Here is a 16862-nt window from a genome sequence, read left to right on the forward strand (position 1 = left end):
CACATTTGATGGAGTATACTTTATAACAGACAGACCCGATTCTGGTGGGAACCACCAGACCCTTCACACAACTGACATGAGAAGCCAAAGTCAGAGCAGAGCTGGGGACTAATCTCATTTCCCACACATTAATTCTGCTTGTTTTGCTGTAGACCTGATGATCTGTGAGAAACTCGGCTGACGTGGTTATGCTGTTTCTTCAGTCATCCCAGAGGCCGTTCCCAGCCCTCCTGACAGCTTTGAAGGTTTGCAGAAAGCTAAGCCTCAGGTAGCTAGACAGTGGGGATCTTAGCTTGATACTCATTTCTCCAGTCAATGTCAAAAGACCTGCTCCTCTGGAAAGAACTCTCAGAAGGGAGGATTACATCGTGAACACTGTGTTCACAGTAGGAGGTAATTCAGAGTCCAGGACTGGGGACAGACCGAGCAAGCAAGAGGTAGAAGTACCTCTCCAGTCTCTACTCATTAAAATAGCATGTGTCAGGTGAAACCGCATCTGAGTGATGTCTGACATCTGCAATGGTCCAGCCAGCAGTTTGCATAGTTATTTAAATTCTCTGTCTGTGTTTTCTGTGTTTCAATGAACACCCTGAGCATAGCTCCCTTTCTGTTTGCTTCCTGTACAAATTTTGTTCATGCAGCCCCTTTTAGGTGGGGCAGAATAGGTGATGGTGTCTTCAAACATCACCCAGGCATGGAGGTAGGAAGGATAAATAATGCAAACTGGTGACTTTCCATCTCTGTTCTTGTATAAGGACTGGAATTGCAATCAGCATTGATACCTTGACAATCATGCCCCACAATTAGCCCCTCACTGAGAGATGGATAGGACTGTTCAAACCTCCCTGAGCCTTTTGTTCCTTCCCCAGGCCCTCTGCTAACTCCTGATCTAAGCATCAGATCCCCACATTTTCAGATTTTCTTCACAGCCATCATAGATGGAAGCTTTCAGATCAGAAATCAAGAGGAAAAAAAGCAACAGGAAGGTGAAAGAAAATGAGGATTTGAGAGAACAGTGCCTGTCAGAAGAGGCTAGCAGTCCATCATCACTGTACATCTGCTGCTGCAGTGCCTTGTTCTACTGAAATCATCAGTAGGGCAAACAGCTGTGCTACCTTGAAGCCTTACTCTCCTCTACAGTCTTCCATACATAGTTCAGCCGTCAGTCAGTGGTTGAGGTGTGAGCCTGGAGTGGAATGGGGTTCTTTGCAGGCCCTAGGCTTCCTGTTGAAAGTTGGTAGTGTCTCCTGCTTTTCTTAGAAAATGGGGGTGATGATACTTTCTATTCTGCAGGGAACCCTAACCAGAGGTGCTATTAAGCAAAGATTTGCAGGAGGAGGGCACTTAGGCCCAGGGCTTTAAAGAAGAAGGAGAGAAATTTGAAAATAGTGCCTGTCTGGTAATATACATGCTGTTTGCATTTCAGTCTATAGCCACAGTTATGACTGTGCTTAAATAAAGTTGTCTAGTGTGTAACATATTTTCTCAGCTGATTTTAAGCTCTGCATGGCAGTAATAGAGGTGTCTTGGAGTAGAGAAGCTTCAGCAGGCCTTGGCTGTAAGTAGGCACGTATAGAAATTCATTTCTTTTCTGCCAAAAGTGGTGTTAAATTGGTGGCTGTTTTATCTGATTGAGTCAAAGGGATCCTCTCACGCTACATGTGAGCAAGGGTGTATGATATCTAGCTGGCATGATTTAATGGCCTTATAAAACTCTTCATGGAGAATACCCAGTGATGCTTCTGCACTGTGTTGACTGAGTGATAACACCCTTTCAGTTTATAAATAGCAGAGCAGGCAATCCTTAAAGTGTGCAGGCGTGAGTCAGTGTACAAAAGGCCACCGTTACCCTGACCTGCCTGGTACCAGAGCAGAGCACAGACACGCCTTGCTGCATGGACCATGCTGGGTTTTTTTCCAGCCAGGAAAGGACTTACAGAGAAGGTGGTGCCATGGCCTGGAGGGAAGGTTTGGCATGCCCAAATCAAGCAGCTCTACTACTGCTGAGTCCATGGGCTCCAAAGCCCCATTCCTCCCCTCTCTGCCACCTCAGATCTGCAAACTTTGGTTTAAAGTTAATGAGATTTTTAAACCTAGAGAATTTGGGACACTTTCTCTCTTGGTTTCTGAATCAATGAAGTTCACTCAGTGACTCACACTCTTTACTTCACACCCTAGAGGCTAGAAACTTTTTTTTTCCAGAAGAACACATTCTCATGTAATTATTGAACTCCCAAAGCTCAGGGCTGAAAATAAACCCCAGCAAATGTGGCTAGACTCCCAAGGAAGTGACAAGCATGGCATGACTGTAATCTAGTGTAGTCTAGTCGTGCAGACTGTGAACAGTTATGGAGAGCACACAACCCTAGGGAAAATTGCTCTCCTGGGGTAAAACAACTCCATGATACACTGTTAAGAGTGATACCACTTACATGGCCTTCCTGAGGCCTGCTCAGCCCTGACTGCGTGGTGTGGTTTATCCTCAATCTCAATCTTAATGCCAAAACAGTTCCTTTCAGAGTCACTTTACAGATAGTGCATTGCTGCTCCATTGGCAGAGATCAGTATCTTGTAAGCCATCTGTACTGTAAGAAACAATGCTATCTTGTCAGGGAGATGGTGAGAACGATATCCTACATGTTGTATATCTGCGATTTATCAGCTCTGCATAGACATCCAGGAAAGACAGGTGCATAAAAAGCACAGCTAAAGGTGCATCAGGAACACACATATAGGAAGAAACCTCAGGAAGCCAAGAGCAAAGACTTTTTGCACGTAGATGTTGTTTGAGTAAATTAAGCAATTAGTCACCTTTCTTCTTTGTAGGTTCAGTGCTCATTATTCCTTTCATGTGCAGTAAATCACAATTTTGATGTATGTCTACCATGATCTGACCTACATTTTATATAGAAGCCAGGAAAACATAAACCAATTCTGCAAAGCAATATTCAGGGAAAGTAGAAGAGCAGTGCATTAAAATTGCAGGTGCGTGGGGAGGAGAGGCCACAGCTACTGCCTTGTAGGGACCACACATTGTCTCATGCCTCATTCCTTTGCCAGAAGTATAACTCTCCTGCCTGGCAGAAATATCTGAGAGATGCCCAAAGGACAGGAGGGGGGCAGAGGTCTGTGGCATCCCAGTAACTCCGAGTAACTCCAGACACCAGTTAGAAGGGCTAGTTGGATGAGAGCAGAAGCAAAGAGCCTTTACAGAGCCTAGGAGGGGATGGGAGATCCCTATAAGGAGAGGAAAAGAAAACTAGTAAAGACAGCTGTGGTAATTACCACTTCAGGGGTGATTTTCATTAACCTGCAAGATCTTCCTCTCAGCAGAGATCAGACAGGAAAGGGGAAAGTTAAGCTGTGTTAGAAGAGACCTGAGAGGGAGGAGAAGGGAGAAAGGAAGGACAGGTCGTCCTCTCAAGAGAACCTGGGGGAGAAGAAGTAATGCCCTGAATCGGTCTGTGAATCCAACAGTGAAGACAGACCCAGGGGCAAGGTATTTGTTAACTGTTTTCTTTTTAAAGTTTGCAAAACATTGGTATTTTAAATAGTTTATTCTTCATTAGCATAATTAAGAATACACAAGTCTAAACTCACTGAAAACAGAATTAACAAATTAGCAGGTGCAGGAATTTGGAAGCAAGAGGTTTTGGAAAACAGAGCTTGCAAATGTCGGCATTAAGTAGAGCAGTGAAATCGTGCCAAGCCTTATTTATGGATTTGTGCATTTCCTTTGCATAGGCCCACTCCTGCAGCCAGAGGAATACATCTCAATTTAAACATGAACCCCCTGCAGTTATACTGTAGCTGAGCCTAAAACTGAGAGCATACAAAATAAATCTCTTCTGAAGAAAAACTGACGAGCCTCACCTCAGATGTCTCTTGAAGGCCGACATATCTTGAATGAACACTTAACTGAACAGGGAAGCAAACTGCAAAATTAAATCCAAAAGAAAATGGGAGAAAATTTTAGAATAGCATCTTGAAAAAAGAAAATACAAAAATAAAGCAGCAACATTAAGCTATACTGCAGACAAGAACTTGGGGAGGAAGAAAAAAGCATCTTATGCCCATGTGAGAAGTTCCCCTTAGGAAGACCAAGGACTTCCAAGATAACATCCTGCAGAATTTTCAGCATGTGACACAGTAGCCCTGTGGAATATTTAAAATAAGGTGTTTCCCTTGTAAGGTGGGACATTTCCATTTTTTTTATCATTACTTCTTGTGCAACCTTTCATGGGACAGAACTATTGTCCCCCGTCAGGGCGTGGGCCCCAGGAGAGGGAAGTCATTGCCGTCAGAGTGGAAAAGGGTGCCAGAAGGCTTCCACTGCAAGATCATGTGAGCCCAAGGGAGAGAGACTGCAGTATTGCTGTTAACCACAGTGGCTGCCTGTAAGGTGAGGAGCAGGTGTAGGCAGAGGCAAAGCTCCTGCTTGGTTCTCTCCATACAGAAGGCAACAATAGGGCAGGGGAAGGGCATTTCACATCCCTCTAAAGGGGCTCAGTGACTCAGCTTCCCTGGAGGCATTCTGACTGCAGATAGCTCTGGCATTGTGCTTGTCTCAGTAGACACCAAAGGATCTGTTACACATATTAAGCTATACATATATATATATGTGTATTTCTGGGCAAATTTGGCCAATTATCACTTGCTATCATGAACAGATGAAGCAAGTCACTTCACTTCTGTTTGCTGTGGATTTCCTGTCCATACAATGAGAGGATGAATGTTGTCTGTCCTTTAAAAAGTACTTTTAGATATGTGGCTGAAAAGCCACGTAAGAGATGAGTGTTACTCTTCTTGGTAGCCAAAGGGCACAATGTAAGTTTGCAAAGATTAAGAAATAACATGGTTACTCCTACAAATCTCTGACCCAAGTCTCTGACTTTGTAAGAATGATCTGGTAGTTGAATAAGCAAGTTTTAGACTGGAGATATTATTCAGGAACCTTATTAGGACATTAATAGAAGCAAATATCTGTGTCCTATGTGTTTCTTTACTTACAAGCAGTATAACAGTATTACTCCTCTTCCATACTGCTTTATGTCTGTGTAGCATTTTTTTTGTGTCTTTTAGATTCACATGCTTAATTTTTTAGAGAACAACATTTTTCCATTTTGAATTAATGTTTTTTTATCTCCTCTAGCCTTTCTGTGGGTCTTCAAAAACTGTCCAGTTTGCAGTTCTAGGCTCTTTCCTGAACTATCTTAAAGAACTAGGATTTGGCTTCTTTATTTTATCTGCAGACTATTCTGTTTATTATCATTTTCAAGGGAATCTCCCTCCCACTTTCTATGAAGATTTCTCTTTTCTTTTTTCTGCATTTCTACCTCCCCATAAAATACCCTGCTTTACTGCACAGCTGAGGCAGTCATTTTGTCAAGGGACTGTCTCAGCAGACGTGGCAGTGAAGGATGCTAGGACCAGGCCCAACTTGCGCAAAACCATGACCAACAGAAACTGTGATTGCACTACCATTGCAGTCTGTAACACTTAATCTCCATCATTTTAAAACGGTACATTCAGCAAAACCTTTTGCTTGTAGAAATGTTTTGCCTTCTCAGCCCTACAACCATCTGGGTGATTCAGACTACAGAATTTGCTGGCGGGGTGTGCCTGAACCAGCCGGGGTCCAACATGGTGGGGAAGCTGCACAGCAGAGGGGACTGCGCCCTGCATCAACTGGTGCTAGTGAAGGAGAGGTAATCCCCCCACGCTGAGGTGTGCTGCATTCAAATCAGTCACCTGCTCTAAGTACTTCAAATATTTGGATTTTTCAGAATTTTCTTCCTCTGTCTGGAAGCCCCTAAGAAATCATTCTTTCTCCTGTGAAGGTTTTAGAAAGGAGAGATGTCTGAAAGCTTGTTCCCTTTCCACAGAGCTCAGGCACACAAGTGTCGCTGCCAGGCACTAGTACCCTCACAGGAGCAGGGCAGCTGCTCCTTGCCTATCGGGAGCTCTCTTTTTGGTTCCATTTGTGCAAATGACTGCGAAATGCAAGTGTTGTGGTCGCTGCCCTTGGGGCACAGATTCCTTGTGTTCCTGTCCCCTGTGTTCAGTAGCCGCAGGGAATTTGGCTTTTAATTGCTCCATATTTACCATAGTTTGGAAATTAAGTCAGGGAAGCAGTATTCATGGGTCTTGCACTTTTTCATCTCCAAAAGGTGCTGCAGGTGAACATAGTATTGTCTAAAACAGCCTTTCTTTGCAATTGGGAGACAGTTACATGGGAATTGAGCACATGATTTTTACTCTTCTTTCCAAGAACCTCCAGTCTGATTTGAATGACAAAATTAGGAACAAAACTAAAATGGAGCCAGAGCTGGAGTCACTCTTGCACAGTAACCCTGGACACTGTCAGCGTAGCAGCCTGCAGGTGATGGCTGCTGCATACGCTGGGTCTTGACTGTATTTTTACACAGGTGCCAGTGAAAACAGTTCCAGCAGAGCTTGTTCAGAAATGGTAACTGATAACCATGAATAAATCCAACCATTCCTGAGACAAGAAACAGAGCCTAAACAACTGTCACTGTTAGTTATTGCTTGCTGCAACTGCCCTTTCCTCATCTCAGCAACTGTGCCGTAATCTTGTATTTTCCTTTTGCGACTGGGTAGTTTACTTGCACTTTCAGCCAGGCTGAGGCAGGTCATCAGCTCTCCTAGAGACAATGTTCACAGATTAACTTGTTGATTGAAGAAATGATTACAACGCTTGTTGAGCGAGAGTGGGAACAGGCAAAAAAAAATCTCTTCAATAAAATACAGCAGCTAGAGATTACAAGCAGCAGGCGCAAAAACAGTGGACATAGAGCAGAGAGATGATAATGATGCCATGCCACATTAGTGCTGCATTAGCAGATAAGACAACAGGGTGGCTTGCTTGACAGTATTTCTCAGTGTAGTTGACATCTCTTTTTTGTTGTTAGATGGTGAAAAATGAGTAGACAGCCCATCTCAAAAGAGTAGGGGACAGAGCAATGACGTCAGACAGACAAAATAAGCTTTCTGTTCTGTCTGCATTTTCAAAGATACACACTGTGAATATATTCCAGGGCGCTTTTTTTTAAACTCCTCAGAATGGTACATTTTTATTTATTCACACCTATGTGATAGCTGTGTGGAAAGAAGTGGGAGAATTACACACTGTAAATGCTTCATTGTAATAGTAGCTAAAAGCATGTGCTGCAGTCATTGCATCACCAGGAAGTCATTTTAGTAGCCCAGAGTGATTTTTGTTGAGGTAATTCTGAAATACTCCAGGGATGGGTCAATACTACCCCCTCCCTCTGCCTCCCAAATGGGAGCTTTGTAATTGGCTCTGCACCAGATGTTTTTTCTGTCATCCTTTCCATTAAGACATGCTGGAAGCTGTGTGTTGCATTCAGGAGAGATGAAACCAAATCTGGGCTACCTAAACCCTGCAAAGACCATGCTGGCAGGGCTGGAGATAGACACAGATGTGGCTCGCCCTGAACCCAGGGATGACTATTGGCCCACATTCTGCATGGCTGCTTAGGCTGTGTGTGAATCACAACAGCAAGGAGTAGAGATGTCCTGGATTTATTGTCCAGGGGCCGGAGAAAGCAGTCTGAAGTCAAACGTATCAGCAACTTCCCTGGAATGCAAACACTATACATGTGTGCATGGAATGAATTACTGTTTGATAAATTCAGGCAAGCTTGGTATTAGCTTTTGCTGTCATTTCCCAAGAAAGGGTACTGTTTTTTGTTTGAGTTCACTTGCAGAGTATAAGGCTGAGCAGCCTCATACCAGCTTGCTCACAGGCTGTAACAGATTCTGGTTTAAGCTCACATATCTAGGGCTTGTCCAGATTAATATGAAATGCTGCAATTTCTTCTGTGCAACTAAACAGAAATTAATGAAGCTAATGAAGGTTATAACACAAACTAGGTGCTTCTTAATACTGTTTCCTTGGTGACTTTCACCCTTAAATGACACTAGCACATCCTGTTCAGGCAAGAGGCCTTAAGAGTCATGTGTGATGGAGGAGTAGGTAACAAATACGCTGAGCTGAGCCAGGCGACTACAAATCTTTTTCCACCGTGGCAAAGCAGAGTCTCCCAGAGAATTGTTTTCCCCTGTTACCCTGTTAAAACTCAGGGCTTTACTCAGTTGGATTAATTAAGCAGCCTGCCCACAAAATGTAGTGACTGTGTATCTACTGAAATGTTGTTACAGTGTGTATTTTAAAATACAGCTAAAATACACAATTAAGAAGTTTCCCATTGAGGAGAAACTAACTTATTTAAGTCAGGGATGTACAAAACGTAAATGTCTGGACAACACCTTTTTGAAATACAGTTCTGCTGAAGAGAACATCAAGCTCAGCAGGTGGGAGATGGAGGACAGAGAACCACTGGGGGCAAAAGAGAGAATAATAACTTTTCTGGCTTGCTACAGGTGATCATTGGTAGCAGTGAATCAGTGGTAGCCCATCTCTGCAGCTCCATGGAAAAAGGCCCTTTGAGAACATCTTGTTCCTGTGAAGCAATGGTCTGCTCCTGTCCCCAGAGCTATGAAGGACTCAAGTGCTGAAGCGGTAGGTTCAATAGAGAAACCTAGCAAGAACAGAAAAAAATTCATAGCTGGCTTGAAGAGGAGAGCAAGCAGTGTGAAATGTCTCATCTTTTTAAATGGTTAGGTTTATGATATGAGTTATTCTCTATGGTCAGGTCAATCCAGATATGAAGAAGGGCTTGTGTGCTGGCAAACTTGTCAGTTTTGTTTCCAACTACAGCAGTTAGATACAACAAATGCAAAAGTCTTTTCCTGCAAATTTTCCTTACTTACATCTGCAGATGGGTATAGTTATCATGGAACTTTCCATCTCTCCAAAATTAAACCTTCCTTTTCCATCCTGAACACCAGCCTTGGCTACCAGCTAGCTGGCTTTGATTCTGCAGAGATCTGGCGAGGTGGAGCCTTGCATCTACAAACCCCTCTGTGAAACTCATGGGATGTTTCAGGCCGGTAGAGCTCAGCCTAACACCAAGGCCAGTTTCATTGTGTTCTTCTCTCTGGGTTCTTCTGCTCTAGTCATCACTAGAGCATGGGAGAGCCCTTCAGCTCCTCACCAAGACAACATGATTCACATCTGTAACATGCTGGCTTTTAGGCTCTCCCCATGGGTTTAAGCATATGTGGTGGAGTGTCAAGATTTGTTATTTTCCTTTGAATTACGTCTGTAGCTGTGCTCCTCTGCTTGAGGAGGCAAGGTCAAGCCAAGTGCTTTGCCCATGGAATGGAATGGAAAGTGGTAAATTTTGCAATGCTCTTTACTTTGTGGGCAAGTTTGTGCTACAGAGTCATACAGGCTCTCAGTAAGGCTGTGTCCAGCAGAGAGAGCTTATTCATCTAGTAGAGAATTCAGCTGTGCCAAGATTTCCATCCTCTAGCATTAGGCAGCCTGGACTGACATGATTGAGCATCCTAAAGTCAGAAGACTGAGAACTGAGTTTGATTCCTAAATTTTAGTTAGGACCACTGATTGCTTAGAGAGGAACAGGTACTTTGTTAAGCCCAACAGTATCTCCAAGCATGCTACATATGCGATATCTTTTGTAATGATATGTTTGTATATACATATATATACCCATATGCAGTTGGTCATGACTCATCAATTGATTATGCAGCGGAAGAGAATTATACCAAAGAGTTGGCCTTTCCAAATCAAACATATATATCTTCGATAATTGTCACCATCCCCAGGAAGTTAAGAATTGCAGCTGGGACTTGAGTCAAATTATGACATTTTGAGTTACTGGCAAAGAATTTTCTTTTGGCTTCTGTAAATTTATAATCTGAAGTTTGAGGTTGTCTTCTTTTACAAACACCTCTCAGATTAGAAGGTTACATGCAGTACCCCAGTGACTGTATGTATTCTTAACTATGTCTGAAGTGATGACGAGTGAAAAACGTTCTAAGAAGAATTTTTCTCTGCATCTTCTAAGGACATACCCTCCAATGTGAATCATGAACGACTGCAGCCTTGCATTTTTATCACATACTCTATTAGTGCTCTCCTTTTCACTCATCTTGGGCAGTGAAACTAGATTACTCATCTCCAATTTTATTAGCTGTCAGTTTCTCATTTTTGTGTTGTACTGAACCCTGCAAGTTTTGGAAAGCACTTATTCCAGGGGAATGATATATCTTATATAACTTATGAGCTGAATATAAACTTCCTGAGATCATGAGGCCTTTGCTAAATGGAATTTACACAGCCATATACACCAGAAGGTCATTGCAATTTTATAATTTTAAAATACTTCTGAGGTTGTACATTTATTCAGTAGTAGCTCTTTTTGCATTTAAAGGCATTAGGAAAAATTTCTGCTTCTGACCAAAAAGGTGGTGAGTATGATGCAGAGATATCATGAGAAGCAGTGAGACTTAGGGTTGCAATCTGGTTCCCACTGAACTCCATGAAAAAAGCAATTTTCTGAAACAAGAAGGTATCTTTGCAGAACAAAAGGAACTGCAGAATGTTACAAAGTCAGTTTTATTTCCTTAAAGTGTGGGAGGTATAAGCTCAGTCAGGCATTGTTAGTAAATAACATCTAGAGCACTTAAAAGAAGGATCCAATCACAAATTCAATTGGTCTATTAACTACATGTAATATTATTTACCTAAGTGGCCCTTCTGGACTATTTCATAACTCAGGTTTATAACCTTTTTAAAAAAGATCAATATTACTGAGCACGCAGCCTCTGAGCATGATGAAAGAGTCTGGCCGTTTTAGCAGTTATGGTCCATGATTTCCAGACCTGAAGTCCAGATTAGAAATGCAAAATGAGGAAAATACTCTCCCTGAAATACTAAAAAGAAAAAATAGCCTTGGAGAGAAGGATGGAGGGAAGCAGTGAAGATGTGTGGCAAGAGATCAGTTCTTTTATTGGGCTGATACAACTAGAAAATACAGGCAGGCTTTCCAGCACATAAACCCTCTGCAGATCTGAGAGAGAAGATGTAGTGACATTTAAAGCCACACACACAGTTTTGCCAACATGTGTCAGAGTGAATCTCCAGTAGGAGGGAACAACCAACCGCTCTATTTGCAACTTGGCAGATGGGGTGTTTTGTTGTCTGCTCTAATGTGTGATGCGAGTTGGCTGCTCGTACTGAGTCCCATCACGTGGGAAAGGTGGCTCTTGTCTATTGATCGTGTGTTCAAGATCCAGAATTTGATTTGTTCGTCAGGTAGTCAGATGCTCACCTCAGCTGCGAGTGATGAGCTCCAATATCTAAATTCAATACTCCTACAAGTCTCCTTCCATTACACAGGGAGCTCAGCAATCAGGAGCAATGGTGCTTTTCTGCCTCTTAATCAGCATCATAAAAAGTCAAATGATGATAAAAGCAAATAAAAGCCAGGAAGGTCCTATTTTATAATGGGCCTAGTGACTACATGGATGTAAACCAGCACTGGCTCCCGCCCTTTCAGTTATACTCACCTCATTTCATACAGGTCATTCTGATTCCTGTGAGAGAGTGGCATGTGGGAGAATGTAGTACATGCAAAGTGGGAAATGAGGGATGGTTCTACTGCTAACAGATCCTAAAAAAAATTTTAGTGGAAACTCATGAAATTCTTAGAGACAAAAGGCAGTGCTGCTGAGTGACCTTTTCCTGTCTATCTTCATTAACCATGTCTCAAACTAATGACTACTACTTAGTGCAGCTCCCCTGGCTCTTCTTTCTCCTTGCCCTCTCCTCACTGCTTCTTACACATTGCTCAGGCAGCCCCCCTGGCCTTTTCCCATGCTACCATGAATCACTCTAGATTTTGTGCAATTTTTATAATGTTCTCTGACAAGAAACATTAGAAAAGAAAGCTAATTTTCATTCTTTCTGTTTGTTCCTCCTTGGTGCTGAAGCAATCTCTGGTTCACCTGGGCATGATACATCAGTGTGATGAACTGATTGTTTGGTATCAAGTCGTGATTCAGGGTGGGAGACATGTAAGGGTGTTGAGGACAGTGCAGTGTCTGTAGAGAGTGCTGACTTTAGATTTCTTAACAGTTGGTGACATGTTTAAAGGCACTTAGTTTTCAACAAAAGCCATTGGTTTCAGCCCTCAACTGAAGTAATGCCATTCCCATGTGATTGTAATGTGTCCATCCCAAGAGTCCAGTCCAAAAGCAGGCAGCAGGAGATCCCAACAAACCCACCTGTGGCAGCTGTGATGCCATTTCACTCTTCAGAGTGTTGTTGCAGGGGATATGTCTGAAGATCTGTCTGAATTGAGTGTTGGAAGATGCAGAGAAATTTTTGCAGGGATAGAAAAACCATTCTGTGTTATTAGACAAAGTAATGTAGCTGGAAACCTTCCTTCCCCACACCAGACAAGCTGTTTCTGCCAGGTGTGGCTGCTTTTCAGGGGCTAAAGCTCTCATTTCTGTGCCAGGTGACATAGAAGTGGTGTCAGGCTGAAATGGCTTGAAGATTTGGACTAAGTTCAGGAAGAAGGGCAGCTCAGCTGCAGAGAGGTGATAGAGTCCAAACTGAGTAGTAAGTCCTCTTTCCCTTGTGTAGTTTGTTGTCTGGCTTTCTTAGTTTTTCTACACCTGTTTGTGCTGCAGGTATCACCATTGCATTAGCCAGTCATCTGCAATCAGGCATAGACTGGAAAAAAATTTCCTTGCCCCAAATACTAACTCAAGTAGCAGAAAATGCCTCTTTGTGCAGAGAATTCATATGGAAAATGTGCGTTTTCAGGCCCTCTGCACAGATTCCAAAATTTTAAGGTGACTGTGCTTCTATTTTTGCTACCTTTCAGGTACTTTATTGTTTCTTTAGGCATGTGTGAATTGCGTACCCCTTTTCTTACCTGGATTTCATCAATGTTTGTCATTTTGTAATTGTTAAGCAGGAGACTACCACTCTGGGACAAACAAGTGGTCTAGGGTCTACCAGCATTGTCTGTTTCTTTCACCAAGAGGTGCTGCCTCCAGGAGATTGGTGGTGTTGGGAAGCAATAGCTAGAGAGCAGTGACCCTAGGGCTCTTTTGTTTCATCCACATGTTTGACTGATGCTCTGTTAGCCAGTTTTGGAAGAGAAAGACATCAGGTTTGGAAGGTCCATGTGTAATTGTACAGGATCTCAGGTTGAGGGGTGGCTCAACAGCTAAAGGTTTTGCTGAAATCTTCCATGTAATCCAGCCAGGCATATATTTGTTTTGATACTGCATGCTATCATTTCCAAACCCAGTCAGCAGTGTCTGTTCGTTAGGCTGTGCAGATGATGGCATGAGAAGAATTCAGGGCAAATCATTAATTTTGTGAATCTTTCCTGTTTGGTTTTATTGCAGGTTTTTATGTGCTTGAAGTATTAACAAAGTGCTTTCTTGGACTGGGTTTGTACTGGGAGGTGAGATCTCACTGAGAAGTCAAGATATCTGAAGCTTTCTTTTCTTTCTATAAAATTGTTGGAAAGGAAAGGGATCCAATTCTGGCATGATGTTTCATAAGGTGACATTTGTTATAACTCATTGCAAATGTTATTCACCGTCTACAAAACATTCAATTAAACTGAAGAGCAGTGAAAAATACCCGGTTCCACTTTATCAGCTGCGCTTGTCACCAGAATCCCTCAGGTTTTTTGGTGCCAACAGATTCCCCCCTGGAGACCTCCACACAACTGCTGCTGTCCTCTGCCACCAGTCCCCACTGGCTGCTGCCCCCTGCTCCTGTGATTGTCACACAAGGACAAAATTTCCCTTCCTGATTGGGCTTATCCTTACTTTCCTAAAGATCTCTTTGGTCCTTACTTGTTATCAGACTTGTTCTGCATCCTTTTGTGTCTTGTCAGTATTCAGTGGGAATTGGCTGGACCCCACAGGGATAACATTTTCAAAAACAACATTTGAAAAATGACTTGTGATCCTTGGTTCTTTTGAAAATCAGAGAAGTTGGTTATGCATGCAGTTTATTGAGACTTCAAGCTCCTAAGTCATTCAAGATTGTTTCTTAGTCCTAAAAGCTTTAGTGGCATAACATTTTCATAGAAAATAAGCCAATATATTTATGATGCTTTCTGTTCAGATCATAGGTCCTTTTGCCTCTACCACTTTCACACGTGCTTCAGGTTGAAGCATATGTGCAGATCGCTGTAACTCTGGAAATGTAAGAAACAAAAACTTTTCTTGTAGGAAACCAGGATGCTAAGAGACCACATTTTTTGAGATGCCAAACTTGTTACAGATCTCTGGCTCCCCAGGAAATTCGCAGATGTAACTTTGCTGTATGCTACAACCACCCACTATTTTGCAGTGTCAGCTGGGCTGGAGCTCAGATCCACCCACTCCCGCCGCACTGGGCCTGTTACACTGGAGCTGAAGGCAAAATGCAAATTGGCTCTGCTGAAGACGGTTGCCTTATGGCATGCAGTGGGATGGTAAAAACAGAACCTATGGCGTCTCACTCCTGGTTCGGCACCTGAACCACAAGATCCTCCTTCTCATTATCTCTTTATCAAAACCTCCTATTTTCCCTGGATAGGGCACTAAAATGGAACAAAACTCTGGCTAATTTGCTGCAGGAAACCATTGAGCTTTGGGCAAGGAGATGCAGTAAGTCATCCAATTAGTTGCAGCAGCTGGTGTCCCCTGGTCCTGATTTAATGCGGTTTATCGATGCCAAACAGAGGTAGATAAGCATAGCTCTTCTTTCCCTTACATGTGAATATCTGTCCAGCCCATGTTTCCTGACTTCAGTCACCTGTTAGGCTCTTTGAGCTGTGGAAAGGAACAGCAATTCATTCAGTTTGCTACACTTACTTCAGGGCAGGGTTTACTTCTCGTTTTCCTAGACCATAAACAACATCACTGCCTCTGAAGAGCAAGGGTGGTGGCTTTCTACATCAGCCTGTCTTTAGGTCCTATTTATAAATGAGGAGAGTGAGAAAATATGTTTAAAAACATGCAAGCTTTAAAAATAAAACTATGACCTAGTCAAAGAGTAAACATTAAGGAAAAATAAAAAACTATTTTAAGAGATGGCAGCAGAGAAGAAGCTGCAAAAATAATCAAAAGAAATCTTATTACTGTAAATACACCTATTTGCACATGCAATAGATTATCCATAAACAAGATCATGCTTCTGACCAGATAAAAGAAATCAATGGCATAGTGTGTAAACCAGATTTTAAAATTTACTCAGTGTCTGTCATTCTGCATACCTCTTCTGAGTAGTGATGTAACCTTTATTTTTTCAGGTAGCCTTTTAATGTGGGGTTGCTCAGGGGGTGTTACAGTCACTGTCTTGAGAATAAAACAGCTTATAAAGGGATTGGAAGCTTTTACCACGATGGACCTTTGGAAATTTGTCCCCTGTGAGGAACAGAGAGGGGTTGCTTGTCTGCTTTGTCACTTATGCATGCTTCTTCTTCCCCCATAGGTTTCCTGGTCACTATGAACAATGGCCCAGCTATACTACAAAAAGGTAAACTATTCACCGTACAGAGATCGGATCCCGTTACAGATCGTGCGAGCAGAGGCAGAGCTCTCACTGGAAGAGAAGGCCTACCTCAGCGCTGTGGAGAAGGGGGACTATGCCAGTGTGAAACATGCCTTGCAAGAGGCAGAGATCTATTACAACATCAACATTAACTGTATGGATCCTCTTGGTCGCAGTGCCCTTTTAATAGCCATAGAGAATGAAAATCTGGAGATCATGGAGTTGCTTTTGAGCCACAGTGTGTATGTGGGAGATGCTCTGCTGTATGCAATACGGAAAGAGGTGGTGGGAGCTGTGGAGCTGCTGCTGAATTACAGAAAGCCAAGTGGTGAGAAACAGGTTAGTTGAATGTTCCAGTTCAGTTTTAAGCTATTATCCTGCGTTAGAAAAGTAGTACTGCACAGAGGGCTGCTGTGCAGGAGTCATAAACCAAAGTTTTTAATGTAGGTCCATTGCTTTAAATGCCCAGAGTAGACATGGGCAGTCCTGTTTGGATGATAACTTTCCAGTCTGAGCAAACATGTTCTGCCTGGCTTAAATACTCAGCATTTTCAATTTCACTCAGTGTTCTTTTTCAGTCTTACAGTGTTTGTGAACATACTGATTTATAGGTTGATTTATAGATGCGCACTTTGTAAAGGAATTTAGGGCTGTCTGAGAGTATATTACAATCTATAAATATGAATTATTGCCATGCTGTTGTACTGGTATTAAGTGGAATTACTTTTCATAAGTAAATCCTGAAAACACACAAGCTTATAAATAACTGTAAGCAAGCAAACAGTCTGCTAGGTTTCAGTACTTAACTGTAGTACAGACATATCATCTTGGTCTCCATCTCCAGAGAGCTCTAGTTCAGAAATACTGAGGCAGTACATAACGTTACCACATGAGCTAAGCAGCTATATATCTGAGCAGTGAACAACTATGACTTGTAGGAAGGATCCTTAGCTACAAAGCCATCAGTAAGTTACATAAGGATCTTTGTGAAAAACCACGAAGTCTGATTCCTGTCACTTCAAGTGTCACATATCACACTGTCCGTAACTTTTTCTTTTTGCTTCTTTTCATTTGCGAGTACTACTGCCAGTAACTAGAATAGTTTATCTACATTACTGACTTCTGACAATTTTTGCATGTTCACTGCTTAGAAAGGAACATTAAAAACTTGAATAATCCTTGATATATCAAGCCTTGTTTTGAAGTCTACTTGAACACATCCCTCTGTGTGTGAAAGAAGAAAATGCAGTCATTCATAGAAGAAAATGTTTTCAATGGATAGGTCCTTTAGTACATAGTTTTTCAATAGTAATTTTATGTAGCCAAAGCAAACAGTAAGGATCAACCCTGACAACATTCAGGAGTGTTCAGCTGAATA

At 42.3% G+C, this 16862-nt stretch overlaps 1 protein-coding gene across 1 annotated transcript in view; it reads left to right on the forward strand.

The window, feature by feature from the left end:
• TRPC5 (transient receptor potential cation channel subfamily C member 5) overlaps window positions 1-16862 on the forward strand; it is a 98460-nt gene that overhangs the window by 15281 nt on the left and 66317 nt on the right. The window contains exon 2 of the mRNA XM_074882415.1: window positions 15425-15823. Coding sequence (XP_074738516.1) covers window positions 15446-15823 — 378 coding nt within the window. The 5' untranslated portion in view covers window positions 15425-15445. The remainder of the gene's footprint in view (window positions 1-15424; window positions 15824-16862) is intronic.

The sequence above is a fragment of the Strix uralensis genome, chromosome 13, assembly GCF_047716275.1.
Source record: "Strix uralensis isolate ZFMK-TIS-50842 chromosome 13, bStrUra1, whole genome shotgun sequence".
In the NCBI taxonomy this organism is placed as follows: Eukaryota; Metazoa; Chordata; class Aves; order Strigiformes; family Strigidae; genus Strix; species Strix uralensis.